General features: G+C 39.5%; 1 protein-coding gene across 3 annotated transcripts in view; it reads right to left on the minus strand.

Annotated features, from left to right (window-relative positions):
• Positions 1-17,929, minus strand: part of ESR2 (estrogen receptor 2) — a 135,470-nt gene that overhangs the window by 40,347 nt on the left and 77,194 nt on the right. For all 3 annotated transcript variants that reach the window (NM_001309479.1, XM_070249126.1, XM_070249127.1), the window contains 3 exons: positions 12,653-13,111; positions 10,441-10,613; positions 1,636-1,752 (listed from right to left, as the gene is read on the minus strand). In NM_001309479.1, coding sequence (NP_001296408.1) covers positions 1,636-1,752; positions 10,441-10,613; positions 12,653-13,074 — 712 coding nt within the window. In that variant the 5' untranslated portion in view covers positions 13,075-13,111. The remainder of the gene's footprint in view (positions 1-1,635; positions 1,753-10,440; positions 10,614-12,652; positions 13,112-17,929) is intronic.

A 17,929-nucleotide genomic window follows, 5' to 3' on the forward strand; every position in this document is an offset into this window, starting at 1 on the left:
ATTTAGTGCCAGACACTGTGCTAGGTCTTTATATATTTTCATACGTATTGCTCACAAAACTCAATGAAGCAGATATCTCCATTTTGGAGGAAAGAAAACCGAGTGCCAGAAAGGTTGTGTTGTTTGAGCATAGTCACAGTTAGCATGAAGTGATGAGACAAAACATGAGCTTCTGTCTATGGGAGTCTTGCCCTCGTTCTTCCCGCCGCATACACTGCCCCCTACAGGCAGAGCGTACATCTGCAGCTGCCCTTGTCCTGAACCACGAGCGCTACAGCTGTCCAACATCCTAGTACGTTCAATGAAAGCATTCCTAACCTAAGACTAAATTGAAAATCGTTTTTTAAAAAAATACACACTCACCTAAAAATATTGTTTAAATTAAAACATGAGACATTTATTTGCAATCCTTTGTCAGAGGGCCAAGTCTTTCTCTTTAAGTAACTCTGCCACTAAACCACAAGTTACTTTCCTGCATAAAACACACCCATGATACATTGTCTCTGGATTTTCAGTTTCAGCTTTTTAAAAAGAGAAAGAACTTAGGCACTCATAAAGCAATTGAATTCAGAATCTTTCTAGGTTTATGATTTTTCCCCCAAATGTGGTGGATTTTTCCCACCGCATTACTGAAGTGGTGGGAGCAGAAATGTCCAAGTGTGTTGGAGAGTAACCAACACACATTGGGAGGTCCTGGGCACAGCAGAATGTTTCACAGAGGAAATGGAGAACATCAGTGATGCTAGGAAGCCAGAGAACTGTGATCAAATTCAGAGAAATTCTGCTGTAATTCTATTTAAATTTTTCAAATAGTTACAAAGAGAGAAATTACAACTAACCACAGGCAAAATATCAGCGAGCAGAAGAATAAGAAAAGTACAGGCAGAGCTGATATGAGCGTACATAAACAAGCAAGTGCATATAGACAAGTGAATCAAAAATCCTCAGGTTGAGAGAGCAGGGTGGAGGCATCGTTGTCAGTTGTTGTACTAACATGCTCATTGTCCTTTATTTTTTCATGTGTGTGCACACATATATATTTATACACATATATGCACACATGCCTATTGTCATAGAACAAAATCTATGCTCCTCGTGCTTTCCATAGTTCTCTCATGTTTCTGACTCCTATATGCATTTTTTCTACTTCTAGAAAGCTAATGGAGGGAGAGGCATGAGTCTTCCCCATAGCCACCCAAGGAACTCCCAAAATATTCTACTTTCTTATCATAGCTTTAACTGTGAACATTTACCAGAACGTCATCCTTAGACTTTTCAAGGCCTCAGGCAGATGGTCATCCAGCTGGTTTGAACACTCCAGTGGCTACAGTTCCCTGATTCATGCAGCAGCCTATTCTGCTGTCAGACCACTTGTATTATAGAAAGTTCTTCCCTATATTGGGCCAGAATCTGCCTCCTGTAACTTGCTCCCATTCACCCCAGCTCTGTCCTCTGCAGCTAGGGGGAATAGGTCAATGTCTCCTCCAATGTGACAGCATACAAGTACTTGAAGATAACTACCAAGTCCTAAATCTCCACTCATCCAGACTATGTGTCCCCAGTTCCTCGAATGGGCCTCAGTTGAAAAGCTTTCAGCATGTCCCACATCCAATAAAAGGGGAAGCGAACACTCACCACACTTGACCATTCCGACTTCATGGCACTTCCGAAGCCGGCAGGCCTGGCAGCTTTTGCGCCGGTGCTTATCTATTGTGCACTGATTTGTGGCTGGACAAATATAATCATTATGTCCTACAGCAGAGCAAAAAAAGGAAGTTCACTGTTACAATATTTTGGCTAAATATCTTCCTGGTCAACAGCACTGATAATGCTACCCTGCTGAGAGATAGGGATGTCTTCTTACCAACAGGTCATGGTGCAAGGGCCAAAGTTCAGCCTTATCAGTGCCTAGTTGGTGAGTAAAGGAAACTTAGGAATATTTCAATATCCTATTTTTTGACTAATAACATTCTCTGCATGCTCTTAGAATTCTCAAGAGATACATTTAGAAATATTCTCCTTTGAACATGAAAAATGAGACAGTCACCTGAAAATTGATTTGCTCCAATTCACAGAACTTCTCAAGAGTAGTATTTGTGTATCAGGTCACCAAATTTGACTACTTATATTCTTTTACATATATCTTTTTTGGGGATTTAATGTGATGTTTTTATGGGAAATCATAGTCAAGTAAGAGAACTAAACTAGTCAATAAGAGAACAAATAAAGAAATTAGCAAACTAAGCAAGAACAGAAAGAACTGCTACTTGACAATGGTGGTGGTGATTCGATTATTGTTCTCAATTCTTCACTCCGTCCCTCAGTCTTGTGACCTTGGAAGTATCGTAAAGTGGGCAGAGCATACTCCCCACCAACTGATGTTGGGGTTGGCCACGGGACTTGCTTTAGCCAATGATGTGTTAGTAGACATAATACTCCAACAGTTTGGTTTGGCCTCTTGAAAACCCGTGAGAAGATGCCTCATGCAGTTGCTGTTCCAAAGAGAATGTGGAGCCACGTGGAGCAGATCTGAACTCAACCCAAGGCCCAGCGCCAGCCTCGTGAAGTAGAGCCACCTTAACCAATGCGTGGACCCATAACCAAGAAAATTAATGCCCATTGTAGTAAGACACTAGCTCTCTAGCAATCTCTAAGACAGTGGTACCTCTTTTAATTCTTTTATGTAAGGAAGAGATGAGAAAATTTCCATTTCAAAAATTATTTCAGATGCTTTATGGAGAATGGAGGCCAGGAGACCAGGTAGGAACCTGCAGTAGTCATGCAAACCAGAGATGAGGCTGTCAGGATCGGCTAACAGTATGGAGGATGAAGAGAGCTCCATGGATCTCAGAGATTCAGGAAAGAGAAATTATAATAAAACGGATGAAAAGTGAAAGTGAATAGGGGACTTTGGTGCCTTTGTTTCTATTAATTGTGTCTTTCTCATAAATAATATGGCCTGAATTTCTTACATTAAGTCTATAATGGGTCAGAATTTCAAGGTGGCAAATGGATGAATCTTAACGATAAAGTATGTGAGCAACTCATAAAAGAATATAAAGGAGAAGATTTCATTTGTGTAAAGTTCAAAAGTAGAGAAAACAGACTTGTTTAGGGATGCATGCTCCAGGGGTGAAACCACGGCAAGGAAGGCAGAAGTCAGGACTGTGTCACCTCTGTGACCCGAAGCACCTCTCAGAGGGATGCTAGGGCTCTGGAGACATCCTAGTTCACGGCCTGAGCACTAGTTACACAGGGGTTTGCTTCATAATTAATCTTTATAAATTACTCTTTAAATCATTTCAAACCTTAAAATTATTCTTTAAATTATACATATATATATATGTCGGAGAGAGCCTGGGAACAGGGACAAACCAAGAGCAATGAGCAATCTAGCACCCAGATCTTAGTCTAGAAATCAAAAGGAATCAGGGTTCTTTAGAGAAACAGCTTATGCCAGGACGGGGGCAGAGAAAGTTTAAGTTGAGCCTGAAACATCTTGTTGTGCCAGGAAGTAAAGAAGGACCCAAAGAATTATGAGTATATGTCGAAAAAGACACAGAAGGTAGTTTAAGGGGATCCTACCGGCCAAATCTGGGATAATTTGGACATCCAGATAAATAGCGATAGCAATGGACAGTAACCAATTGTAGAAAATAGGAAACCATAAGTTGCACTGACATAAATTAATTGAAGTTTTAAGGAGGAATGGGATATTTACATAGTCTCAAAGAATCTCTCAACAAAAAATATTCATTAATTACAAAGGAAAAAAGAAAGAGTAGAAACCTGGCAGACTTCACTTTAACCAAATAATCAAAGTGCACATCACCAGTAATGGGACAAGCTGAAATCAGGCCCCACATGAAAGGAGCCAACGAGAATCTAATCATGAAAACCAAGGAAAGACTGAGGAACTGTGCTGGACAGACAGAGGGAGGGCAAAAGACATAAGACCTAAATGCAGTGTGATCCTGAACTGGCGTCTTTGCTGTAGAGGCCACTGTTGGGACAACCGGCAAAACTTTAATGAGCCTGAGGATTAGATGGGAGTAATGTATCTATGCTAATTTCCCGGTTTTGACTAATGTGTTGTGACTATACAGGACACGCATGTTAAAGTATCTGGGGGTGATGGGGCATAATCTTGGCAACTCATATTCCAGGAAAAAGGTTCTTTATATTATATATGCACATTTTCTGTAAGTTTGAGACTTAATAAAAGAAATGCTTCCATTAGCTTCTCAAACAATAAACTATTATTTCACACAAATATAGATATAGACAAATACTCAAATACAGAAAAATTGAAATTAATCTATATCTCAAATGTTATCGTTTAAAGTCCTGAAATTAACTTTCCTTTTTCCAACTCACTATATTTTAAAGAATAGTCCCAAAAAGACATGGTTCCACGACTGGATCATAATCAAAATTTATAATTCTCTTCCACTTTAGATAAATTCCAATAGGATTTTTTCAACAAAACACAAACTGAAATTCAGTTGTTTGTGGTTTTACCACCATGCCGAGTTGGTCTGGGGTATCCCCAAAGGTGTAGACTACACAGTTCTGGGCTAGTAAGACACCTCCCTCCAGAGATGCAAAAACCACTCTCAGGTGACCTCCACAGTGGTCACGCACAGCAAGCAATGCCTACCCAGCTTGACACTCCAACACTTCTGCCTACCTACTGATTTCCAGGTACGTTTCATCAACATTTCATTTAATCCTATAATTTCTCTATAAAGAGCTATGATTCCCATTTTACAAATGAAAAAACTTAAGCTCAGTTTAATAATCTCCTGAAGGTTATTGTTTTAGTTTTCTATGCTGTGTAATAAATTTCTACCGAATTTTAAGCTTAAAACCAAACAGATTTATTATCTCATAGTTTCCACGAGTCAACAGTCCGGACACAGCTTAGCTGGACGCTCTGCTCAGGGTCTCACAAAACCGCAATCAAGGTGTTGGCTGGGCTGTGGTCTCATCTGAAGCCCAGGGTCCTCTCCCAAGCTTATTCAAGTTGTTGACAGAATCATTTCCTTGCAGTTGTAGGACTGAGGTTCCCATCTTCTTGCTGGCTATCGGCTGGACATTACTCTCAGTCCCTAGAAGTGCCTGTAGTTCCTTGCCAGAGGCAGTTCACAAAACAATGTTTGCTTTCTTCCAGGCCAGGAGGAGCGCATCTCTCTGACTTCCAGTCTCTCTCCAGTCTTGTGTGATGGAGTCTTACATAATCATAGCATAGTCATGAGAGACTAACCCATCACCATTTGATATATATTGTAATCTAACAAAGGAAGCGACTCTCTCATCCTATTTACAGGTTCCTCACACACTCAGGAGAAAGGGGTAACATAAAGTATGTTATATATACATTTTAAGGAACAGATAATTATCTTGTAATTGCTTTTATCCTCATTGATAATATTCAAAAATAAATTATATTTGTAAAAGCCAAAATATATTTATAATTGGAAATTTCTATTGTACTTCAGAACATCATGCTTTATAGTTAGAAGATAAATGTAATCCCACAGGACTTTCCATAGCAGTGGGAATCTTCTAAGTACTTTCTAAAAATTCTAGGAACTACACATGATGGCATCCTTATTAGTTTCATAAAGAGGTTTATCGCATAAGCACTTAAGGAACAACTAGAGATTTACTTTCATTTTTTTCTCAGAGTTTATTTTAAAAAGATCATTTTATTTTTAAAAAAGGATCAGAAAGCACAATAATATGAACACACTCAATAGCCCAGAAAATGTCTTATGCAAGAAGGTCATGGTAATTCACTCCACTTCTGGCAAAAAGAAAAAAATCCTCCTCAAACTGCACCAACTACCTCATGTATTAAAATGGTTTTCTTGTTCCGTGCAACAATCTGAGAAGCATGCTACTCTGTACTAACAGAACTGAAAGAAAAGTCCAAAACAAATAAGCTGCTAATTCTTTTGGTTAAAATGTACAACATTATAGGAAAATATACTTTTTATAATATAAGACATAGAATATCTTTGGTCTCTCTGCAAAATTATTGAGCGTGTCTGAATACCTATTATCATTCATATGCAACTGAATGGAGGGAAGAGACAGTATTGGACTTGGAATCACATCTAAGTTTAATGTCAGCTCAGACTTCCAGTTTTCTGGGGTTTTTTTTCATTTTTATTTTATTTTATTTCTTTTGAGGAAGATTAGCCCTGAGCTAACATCTGCCACTGTCCTCTTTTTTTGCTGAGGAAGACTGGCCCTGAGCTAACATCCATGCCCATCTTCCTCTACTTTACACGTGGGACGCCTACCACAGCATGGCTTGCCAAGCAGTGCCATGTCTGCACCCGGGATCCGAATTGGCGAACCCCGGGCCACCAAAGCAGAACGTGCGAAGTTAACCACTGGGCCATCAGGCTGGCCTCCAGTTTTCTTATTTTAAAAGTAGAGCAACATTTATCATCTACATCCTCCCTGGCACTTATCCTCAAGAGCAGGCCTCCACTTTGTGTTTTGTTCCCTCAGGACACGCTTCCTGAGTTCAAGACCAAATAAGACATGCAGGTAACGGAATGTATGCCTTCCAGGTAAGAATGTTTTATGTGACCTATGGGCTGTTGGAACTTCCCACTTACAGCTCAGCCTCTAAAGTCTTAAGAAATGAAGAGCTGAAGATTCATGAGCAGCATATAGATTTTAACTTTCAAAGGACAATGAAAAAAGATTATAATGAATACCAAAATGAAAGTGAATAGTAGAATACAAAATAATAATTGCTATTTTATATGGATATAAAATAAATAGCCAAAGGAATGAAATTTGTGGAAATACCATCGAGAAATGTGCCAGATACATATTAAAAAAACTAACAAAATATTATAAGAGATATAAAAGACCTAAATAAATGCAGACATAACATGTTTCTTGATATGAAGACTATTACAAAGATTCCTTCTAAAATAATTCTTAGGTTTAACAAAACGTTCACTTTTCTTAACATTAAAGATGGGAGGCCACTTAATAAAATTATTCTAATGTTCCTATGGACAAATAAACAAGAGAAAATAGGCAGGATATTTTTAAAATAGGAGGTATTTACACTGGCATGCATTAAGATGCATTATAAAATTATAACAGCTAAAATAATGGGGTACTTATACAAGAATTAAGAGACAGATCAAGAGAACAGTCAGAATAGAACACTAGTATATATAAGAATTTAACATATCATACAGAGAGAGAAAAAAATCAATGAACACATGAAAAGATGCTCAAAATCATCAGTATTCAGGGAAACGCAAATTAAAACCATAACGAGATACAGCTATATACCCAATAGAACGGCTAAAATTTTAAAAACTGGCAATATCAAGTTTTGACAAGGATATAGAGTAACTGGAACTCTCACACATTGCTGTTGAGAATGCACAATTGTTCAACCAGTTTGGAAAATAGTTTGTCAGTTTCTTAGAAAGTTAAACATACGCTTATTCTTCAACCAGCAATTTTTTTTTTTATTAATGTTATGATAGATTACAACCTTGTGAGATTTCAGTTGTACATTTTTGTTAGTCATGTTGTGGGTACACCACTTCCCCCTTTGTGCCCTCCCCCCACCCCCCCTTTTCCCTGGTAACCACCCATCAGATCTCCTTGTCAATATACTAACTTCCACCTATGAGTGGAGTCATATAGAGTTCGTCTTTCTCTGACTGGCTTATTTCGCTTAACATAATACCCTCGAGGTCCATCCACGTTGCTGTGAATGGGCCAATTTTGTCTTTTTTTATGGCTGAGTAGTATTCCATTGTGTATATATACCATATCTTCTTTATCCAATCATCAGTTTCTGGGCATGTAGGTTGGTTCCACGTCTTGGCTATTGTAAATAATGCTGCAATGAACATAGGGGTGCAAGGGACTCTTGGGATTTCTGATTTCAGGTTCTTAGGATAGATACCCAGTAATGGGATGGCTGGGTCATAGGGTACTTCTATTTTTAACTTTTTGAGAAATCTCCATACTGTTTTCCATAGTGGCTGTACCAGTTTGCATTCCCAGCAACAGTGTATGAGGGTTCCTTTTTCTCCACAACCTCTCCAACATTTGTCGCTCTTGGTTTTGGATGTTTTTGCCAATCTAATGGGTGTAAGGTGATATCTTAGTGTAGTTTTGATTTGCATTTCCCTGATGATTAGCGATGATGAACATCTTTTCATGTGTCTATTGGCCATATTCATATCTTCTTTTGAGAAATGTCTGTTCATGTCCTCTGCCCATTTTTTGATCGGGTTGTTTGTTTTTTTGTTGTTAAGCCGTGTGAGTTCTTTGTATATTATGGAGATTAACCCTTTGTCGGATAAGTGGCTTGTAAATATTTTTTCCCAATTAGTGAGCTGTTTTTTTGTTTCAATCCTGTTTTCCCTTGCCTTAAAGAAGCTCTTTAGTCTGATGAAGTCCCATTTGTTTATTCTTTCTATTGTTTCCCTCAACTGAGGAGTTATAGTGTCTGAAAAGATTCTTTTGAAACTGATGTCAAAGAGTGTACTGCCTATATTCTCTTCCAGAAGACTTATTGTTTCAGGCCTAATCTTTAGGTCTTTGATCCACTTTGAGTTTATTTTGGTGTGTGGTGAAAAAGAATGGTCAATTTTCAATCTTTTGCATGCGGCTGTCCAGTTTTCCCAGCACCATTTGTTGAAGAGAGTTTCTTTTCTCCATTGTAGGCCCTCTGCTCCTTTGTCGAAGATCAGCTGTCCATAGATGTGTGGTTTTATCTCCGGGCTTTCAATTCTGTTCCATTGATCTGTGGACCTGTTTTTGTACCAGTACCATGCTGTTTTGATCACTGTAGCTTTGTAGTATGTTTTGAAATCGGGGATTGTGATTCCGCCGGCTTTGTTTTTCTTGCTCAGGATTGCTTTAGCAATTCGCGGTCTTTTGTTGCCCCATATGAATTTTAGGATTCTTTGTTCAATTTCTGTGAAGAATGTTCTTGGGATTCTGATTGGGATAGCATTGAATCTGTAGATTGCTTTAGGTAGTATGGACATTTTAACTATGTTTATTCTTCCAATCCATGTGCAAGGAATGTCTTTCCATCTCTTTATGTCATCATCAATTTCTTTCAAGAAAGTCTTGTAGTTTTCATTGTATAGATCCTTCACTTCCTTGGTTAAGTTTATCCCAAGGTATTTTATTCTTTTCGTTGCGATTGTGAATGGGATTGAGTTCTTGAGTTCTTTTTCTGTTAGTTCATTGTTAGTGTATAGAAATGCTACTGATTTATGTATGTTGATTTTATACCCTGCTACTTTGCTGTAGTTGTTGATTATTTCTAATAGTTTTTCTATGGATTCTTTGGGGTTTTCTATATATAAGATCATGTCGTCTGCAAACAGCGAGAGTTTTACTTCTTCATTACCTATGTGGATTCCTTTTATTTCTTTTTCCTGCCGAATTGCTCTGGCCAACACCTCCAGTACTATGTTGAATAGGAGTGGTGAAAGTGGGCACCCTTGTCTTGTTCCTGTCCTCAGAGGGATGGCTTTCAGTTTTTGTCCATTGAGTATGATGTTGGCTGTGGGTCTGTCATATATGGCCTTTATTATGTTGAGGTACTTTCCTTCTATACCCATTTTATTGAGGGTTTTTATCATAAATGGGTGTTGGATCTTGTCAAATGCTTTCTCTGCATCTATCTTCAACCAGCAATTTTACTCCTAGGTATTTACCCAAGAGAAAAAAAAAACACGTCTACAGAGAAAGAGATGCATGAATGTTCACAGTTTTTATTCAAAATAGCACAAAACTGGAAACTACCCAAATGAATAAACCTCACTGCATTTTTCAAACAACTCTGTGAGTATCTCCATTTCACAAAGGAGGAAATGAGCCGGGAGGAAAGTTAGAGAGTGACTAAGTGGAGGGTCCAGGACAAATAGATAGTCATCAATATGGGGTGAATTTCAGGGGATCCACTGGAAGGTGACTCTTTATCTACCAACGTTCTACGCCTCACTGCCCTCTGGATTCTAACAGGAGCCAGCTCACTATCATGACTGTTACGCATACCAGATATTAAACATAAGTCAAAGGAAGAAATGATCTTTACAATTCCTAAGGAGTGCACATTTTTTCAAGCTTTATTTTCATAAGGGTTGTAACTTGACATCTTCTCACAAGAAGACGGTGATGGGTGATGGTGGGGCAAGACCCATTCAAGTTCTGGAGTTTGGGGCTAGAGATCTGCAATTAAAGATAAAGTTCTCTACACTTGAAACAATCCACCCCACCCCCAAACACACATGACCCTCCAAACTGCTCATCAAGTACTTTGTGTTCCAAACAGGCCAATGGTGAATTTCTGCCAGGCCAGCTGCAAAATTATTTGAAAGCAAAAGCGGAAAACTAAAGAAGCAACTAATAATACTCTTGTACCTTGAATGCTTCTTTTAAAAAAGGCCTTACATCCTTCGCATGACCAGACTCCATAGTGATATCCCGATGCGTAATCACTGCAGACAGCACAGAAGTGGGCATCCCTCTTTGAACTTGGACTAGTAACAGGGCTGGCACAACTGCTCCCACTAACCTTCCTTTTCAGGGACTCTCTGGGGGCAAAGAAAACATTCACTGTAAAAGAGCATTAAGGGGGGGAAAGAAGGACTTTCTAGAAAAAAAGCCAGCATGAACATTGCCTAATTTATGTCTTTGCCCTCCCAGGTTCATGATAAACATATCCCAGGAACTGTAATCAAGCAAAACCTTTGTTGCTGATAACAGATCTATGAAGAGTCACACTGTTGGGAATGACGGAGGTTTGAAAGTGGTTAGGAAAGTGGCTGGTGTAGCCATCGGGGCGCATATCTCTGAGTGTAGTAAGTGACCAGATGGAGACTTACCCACAGGTCTGAACCACAAGCAGGTGTGCAGTGACCTACCATAGTTACTGGAGTTCATCAACACTGCGCGGATGGGCCTAAACTCGCCCAACCATTTCCAAGTATCAGTCATTCCAAACAGTGTCGCTAAATAGCCCTTCAGAGTCCCCATTTAAATGGCGGACAAAATCTTTCATTCTGCAATTTAAGATAAAGGTCTAGAATGAAAACAACTTTAAGAGGAGTAACAAGTGGACTTTAAGTTATATTAAGGTGAATACTATATTCTGGCTTTAGAGGGAAGGAAACAGAAGGGAAGGGTATGGAAGGGAAGGGAAGGAGAGGGAAGGTAGGGTAGAGAAAGGGAGGAAAAGGGAGGGAGAGAAAGAGAAGGGAGGGAAAGGAAAGGGATAGGAAGGGAAGGGTAGGGAAGGGTAGTGAAGAAAAGAGAAGGGAAGTGTAGGGAAGGGAAGGAGAGGGGGAGTAAGAGAAGGGAAGGGGAGGGAAAAGGTAGAAGGGATGGTAGGGGTGGCAAAGGAAGGGAGCGGTATGGAAAGGAGAAGAAAAGGGGAGAAAGAAAGGAGCAGACAGAAGGGGGAGGAGAGAGAACACATGTCTGTCCTTAGAGCAGGCTGAAGGAAGCAGGCACTCAAGGCTGGGCTGACCGGCAAGGGCCTCAGGGAGGAAAGGAGAGCCCATCAAGGGAGCGCTGGAAGACACCAAAACACACCTGGCTGGTTCCCTATTTTGCTAGGGCATGTTTTTCTCAGAAAGAGATGGTAGATGCATGACTGGTTTATAAATGAAGGTAATTATACTATGGTTTCATTACACAAATACTAGTGGAACTCAGATCAGAGCTGATGCTCAAAACCAAAATATTTCTTTCTTGAGGGCTGAACAAAAAACATTACCTTAAAAAAATTATCCATAATTTTTATATTCTCCTTGACCAACAAACATTTTTTAAAAAGAAAAATAAAATTACTGTATAATATGGCTTTCCCAAAGTTTTATGATAGCATTTGAAAGTAATGAATTTCAATATCCAATATGCTGTAACTTAGTACTTTGGTTGTTTTAGAAATTTATCTCCCCCACCCCCTTCTCCGTACACCACCTCTGCCCTCCAAAGCCATAATTATCATTAAAAACATTACAAATTGAATGGAAATAATCCATCATGTTACTTTGCACTTAAAGAGTACAGATATTCTTTTTAACTTCAATAAATTTCAGCTAAGTCTACATTTAAATAGGTTCCCATCGATCTTTATAAAATGTTATTATTTTAGTTCATTGTTAAAAAGCTTCTACCAATTGCTGTCTTTTCAGGCTTCACATGTCTAGTATTTCATTTAAGTTGTAATACTGCCAGTTACTCTCATCCTGGACACCATTTGTCGTGAACACTAAACTGTGATTTCACTACAAGATAAGAAGGATCTCATTTGAAGGTAAACATTTCTTTTTCAAACCCAAATCACTTCATCAAGAGAAAAGCGATTTAAGCTCAATCTTTATTGTCTGAAGATAGTAGTCATGAGAGTGAATTCTCCCCACAACACAGCTCTATAAGCTCAACCTTTTTAATGAGGACTTGAATATCAGAATAGATATTCTGGAATTCAGAATATCATGTTTTAGGTGCTCCAAGTAATCAATGACTAATAAAGACCTTGGATTATGCATATCTTTCTTCTCACTAAATCATAACGTGATTTGAATAATGCTCATGAACTACAATTCATAATGAAGGCTGGATTTACCTGTTTACAGATAAGGCATGTTCTAGTGATCTTGCTTCACACCAAGGACTCTTCTGAGTTTCTGTATACAGAAGTGACGATGGGTGACGGATCGCCACAGGAGAGAGGTGTCCAGGAGTTGGCCACAACACATTTGGGCTTGTGGTCTGTTGACCAGGCCCACCTTCGGAGCTATTGGCACTGCTGGGAATACTGTAATTCATCACAGCAGGGCTGTAGAATGTCATAGCCGAATATTCATGGTGGCTCTCTACATAGGAAGAAGGTATACAGATGGGGCGGTGCTCCAGGGGTAGGATGGACTGACTGCAGTTGTAGGAGGCAGGAGAGTTAAGGCTAGATGGTGAGTTTTTGATATCCATGTCTTGACTAGGTAAGACAAGTTGAGAAAACTCCTTGTGAGAAGAGGCACAAAGGGACATTATAATGTTCTCAAAGTCTCATGGGCAGGTATAATGGCTATAAAGAAAAACAAAAGACATTTCTAAGTTAGAGCTACAGCCATAACTGTTAAAACTGTTCAAACATTTTTATTAAACACACACACACTTGTATGAGCTTAGAAATAGATCCTGAAAGATATGCATGAAAATATTAACCTCAGGGGTTGGGGAGGATGTGAGGCATGAACTCTCATTTCCTACATCATTCACTTCTTTATTGCTTTCAGTGTTGTTGTTAACCACAGGAATATTTTTTACCATGAGAATTTATTACAAAATGCTTTTTAAAATTAAAAAACACAAGATTAAATAAAAACGTCAACTTTCTTTCTCTGGGACAAGATAGGTTTACTTTAAAGTTCTTACTGAAAAAGTAAGCCAGAATAACCTGGAAAAATCTGAAAGAGTAGATCAATGAGCAGGGCTAGCCTTAACAGATATTCAAATAGACTATGAATTGCCAAGAATAAAAAACAAGGAATAAACAAGCCAATGTAACTGTGTCAATTACCACAGATTGCCTCTCAGCTTCAAATAAGTCCTTTAATATATGCCCTATGATAACAGAATTCCTTGAAGCTTTTAAAGTGAGCACAATGCTGAGCTTTTTCTCAGTACAGGGCGCTGCAAGGACCGTGCAGGAGGAAGAGGTTGCCGTGATTTCCGGTGCCAGCAGGGGTTGGCCCTGTGGGTGGAGAACATCCAGTGGCACCTGCCCCAGCCACGAGTCCAGAATGAAGTCCGACTGCAGCCTTGCAACCTTGACTCAGCGAGAACCTTTCTGCAGCCACCTGTCCAGACTGTGGCCTGAGGAGTCGCAGAGAAGTTGTCCCTTGTGCAAGCCTCCTGCAGCTATAAAGGCCTTCTGCCCCCGCAGGCATCTGTATTCTGAGGGCATGCCCACACCACCAGTTGCTGATTGCCCGCTCCCCACTGCAACTCCAGACCAGCCCCGGCCCGACTAAACCAGCAAACATCTCTGTTAGTTGGGGCCAAACCACCTTCTCCAATGACCTCTGAACTCCTTCCAATTTGTCCTTCCTTGGGCACACTCTCTCAGCTCTAGGGTGCCATATAGTTTCCTTATAGTCTATACTTAATCTCTTATCATAGTTAGTAGTGCTTTATATTAAACTTGCCCTGGGGCTGGCCCCGTGGCCGAGTGGTTAAGTTCATGCGCTCTGCTTCAGCGGTGCAGGGTTTCACTGGTTCGGATCCTGGGCGTGGACATGGACACCACTCATCAAGCTATGCTGAGGCAGCGTCCCACATGCCACAACTAGAAGGACCCACAACTAAAAAGAAAAATATACAACTATGTACTGGAAAAGTAAAATCTTTAAAAAACAAAAAATAACTTGCCCTGTTTAACCTACTGTGTAGTTCTGTCTCCTGACTGGACCTAGACTCTACATAACAGAATAGAAAATCCCAAAACAGCAAATTCAAAAGTTTTTGGAAATGTGGTACATGATAAGGGTAGTATCTCAAATCAGTGGGAAAACGTTGGACAACAGAATTGCCAGTGGAAAAGGAACATACACCAGAATAAACACCACATGGTTCACAGATCCAAATGTTAAAGGAGAAATGGAAGGAGGAGGGAGAGGGAGGGAGAGGGGAGGCAGGGTAGGAGAGGGAGAGAAAAGGCACAGGGAGGGGTGGGGGAGGGAGGGGACTGCACAGGTACTAGAAGGAAACACAGGCAAATCTCTTTGTAACATGAGTGTGGGGAAAACCTTCTTAACTATGGCTCAATAAAAAGATGACCAGTAAATTCAGTACATAAATCTTTGCATATCATAAAAATACCATAAGCAAAGTCAAAAGACTAATGACAAATTGGAAAAAAAATAATCTGAATTTATATTAGAAATAAGAGGCTAATCTCCCTAGTATATAGAGAGAACTCATAAATTAAGATTTAAAAAGACCAAAACTTCATGGGAAAAATTGGCAAAAGACACAGACAGACAGAAAAAGGAAAGCAAATGGCTCTTAAAACACTTAAAAAGATGTTCAATCTCGTTCACAATAGAGATACAAATTAAAACTACACCAAGATACCATTTATCACTTATCATGTTTGGAAAAAATTCAAATATTTGACTCTGTTGGTGAGACTGTGGAAAAACAGGGACTCTTTCCTACACTGCTGGTGGGAGAGCAGAATGGCACAACCTCTATGGATATTCAGCAATGTATAGCAAAATGACATATGCTTTTACCCTTTGGACTATGAGTCCATAGTGATAGAGAAAAGGAGAAAAAGAAAAAGAGAATCATTTAGTACCATTGTAAGTGATTGTTACATCAGTTCCTTGTTCTGAAAATTAGTAATTAAGGCAAAAGAATTAAACCTGTACCCTGCCTTTTTAAGAGGATCTGTAGTTTGTCCCAAGGTCGAGGGGAAACCCTTCTTTACAAAAGAATGCCACCTAATAAATAGTTCAGGAAAAAAAATTGGATGGATTAGATAGATACATAGATAGCTAAAAAGATAGAGCAAATAAGTCCAAATGTTAACATTTACTGAATCTAGATGGTGCACATATGGACATTCACTATACCACTCTTTCAACTCTTCTGTAAGTTTGAATTTTTTCATGATAAGAAGCTTTGGAGAAAAAACACAAAATAAGACAAGAAATTAAAAATGTAAACCTTTAAAAAAAAAAAGGTTAGCATAACTGGGATAATATAATCTGGAAAAGAGAACAATGACCATTAATAATGAGACTGGTTGACTGAGATCATTAGGTAAAGAAACCTGCCATCTTCAGTATTTTCAGCTCCAGCTGTCACCTACTTCCATATGTAGCAACTTGGCTCTCTAAAGCCCCCAATTCCTTCCTCCTGACATTTTCATTGGAATGTTCAGTCTGTTCATCCTCAAAACATGATATATCTGTGGTGGTTTACAAATATCTCCACAAATTCTTCAACACCCCTCCATTCAAAGGGTGGAGCCTAACCTCCCCCTTGCGTATGGGCTAGATTTAGTGACTCACGTCTAATGAATAAATTATGGCAGAAGGGATGGTAGGCCATAAAAGTCAGTGCAGCCTCATCCTGGCTTGCTCTCTTGGATCACTCACTCTAGGGAAAGTAGCTGCCATATTGTGAGGACACTCAAGCAGCCTTATTGGAGGCCTCCTGCCAATGGCCAGCAAAGACCTACAGCCTCCAGCCAAACTATGTGAGTGAGATATTTTGGAACCAGATTCTTCCAGGCCCAGTCAAGCCTTCAGATGACTGTAGCCCTGGCCAACATCTTGACTGCAACCTCATGAGAAGACTGAAACTGAAACCTTCCAGCTAAGCTGCTCCTGGATTCCTGACTCTCAGAAACTGTATGAGATAATACATGCTTGCTGCTTTAAACAGCTAAATTCTATGATAATTTGTTACACAGCAATATATAATTAACACAATATCCAAGGTAAGATTCATCATTTTCCTCCCCCAAACCACTCCTTATTCCTTATTTGTGTTAATAACAAAGCCCATTACAGTTAGCTGTGACTTCTCCCCTTCATCTAGTTACCTTTAATCACCAAGGTACACTGTTGTTTTCTCCACAGTGCCTTTCCTTTGTTCTGTCTTTTGCCATCACCTGAGCAAGCTCTCATTACTTCTCAGTTGTTCATCTGTAACAGGCTGCTTACTGCTCCTCGTCCCTAGTGAGCTCCTTCTCCAGATCCATAGAGCTGCCAGACGAACATCTTAAAACTCAGTTCTGATCAGTCCTCTGCTTCCCACTAGCCTCTGTAATAAGCCATGCTCTTCTAGCATTCGATGCTGCCCCATTCCACTCCGCTGCCCCAACCCATCACTCCACTCTAATCTCCTGCTATTTTCCCACAGAAAACCTGCCGCATCCCTAAGAAACATGGAAAGTGCGCTGTGAAGTGGAGGGCATTGTATGCCTCAGCACTTTTTTCACTCTTGGCACCCCTGTAGTTACTTACATATAAACTTACTCCTTTTTCTTAGATTAGAACTACATTGAATCCTTCTTGGAAATGGTTGAGGTGGGGTGGTCAAGGAAGAAGTAAGTACAATTAGATTTTAAGCTCCTTGAAGACACATTATATTTTATTCACCTTCCACTACAACTCAATAAATATTTGCTGTAAGGAGAGAATATGAGGAAAAGTGTGGCTCCTGTGCCTGGTCAGGGAGGCAGGATGGAGCGGGTAGAATAAGGAACTAATACAGAGTTGCTACCACTTCTAATGAACATGGATTGACCACAAGGAACAGGAGAGAGAATGGCAGCTGGAGGAGAATATAGGATCAAGGAAGTTTGGGTTTTTAAAAAATATCTATGCACTCTTATTAATCATGAGTACAGAATTTCATATTTCAATTACTTAGATTCCCAATCAATATATACAACTGCTGACTCCTAATAGAAAATATGCAGTATAAAGCATATAGTGTTAACTATTGTCAAAAATAGCAATTTCCAAACTTTTTAATTGTGGTAAAATACACATAGCATAAAATTTACCATCTTAACCATTTCTAAGTGTACAGGCAGTAGTGTTAAGTACATTCACACTGTTCTGCAACCCATCTTCAGAATTATGTTTATCATGCAAAGCTAAAACTCTATACCTGTTAACAACAGCTCCCCCAACCCCAACCCCTAGCAACCACCATTCTCCGGTCTTTATGGATTTGATACTCAGTACCTCATATGAGTGGAATCATACAGTATCTGTCTTCTCATGACTGGCTTATTTCATTTACCATAATATCCTCAAGGTTCATCCACATTGTCGCTTATGTCAGAATTTCCTTCCTTTTTAAGACTGAATAATATTAC

The sequence above is a fragment of the Equus caballus genome, chromosome 24 (assembly GCF_041296265.1).
Source record: "Equus caballus isolate H_3958 breed thoroughbred chromosome 24, TB-T2T, whole genome shotgun sequence".
NCBI classification, from domain to species: Eukaryota; Metazoa; Chordata; class Mammalia; order Perissodactyla; family Equidae; genus Equus; species Equus caballus.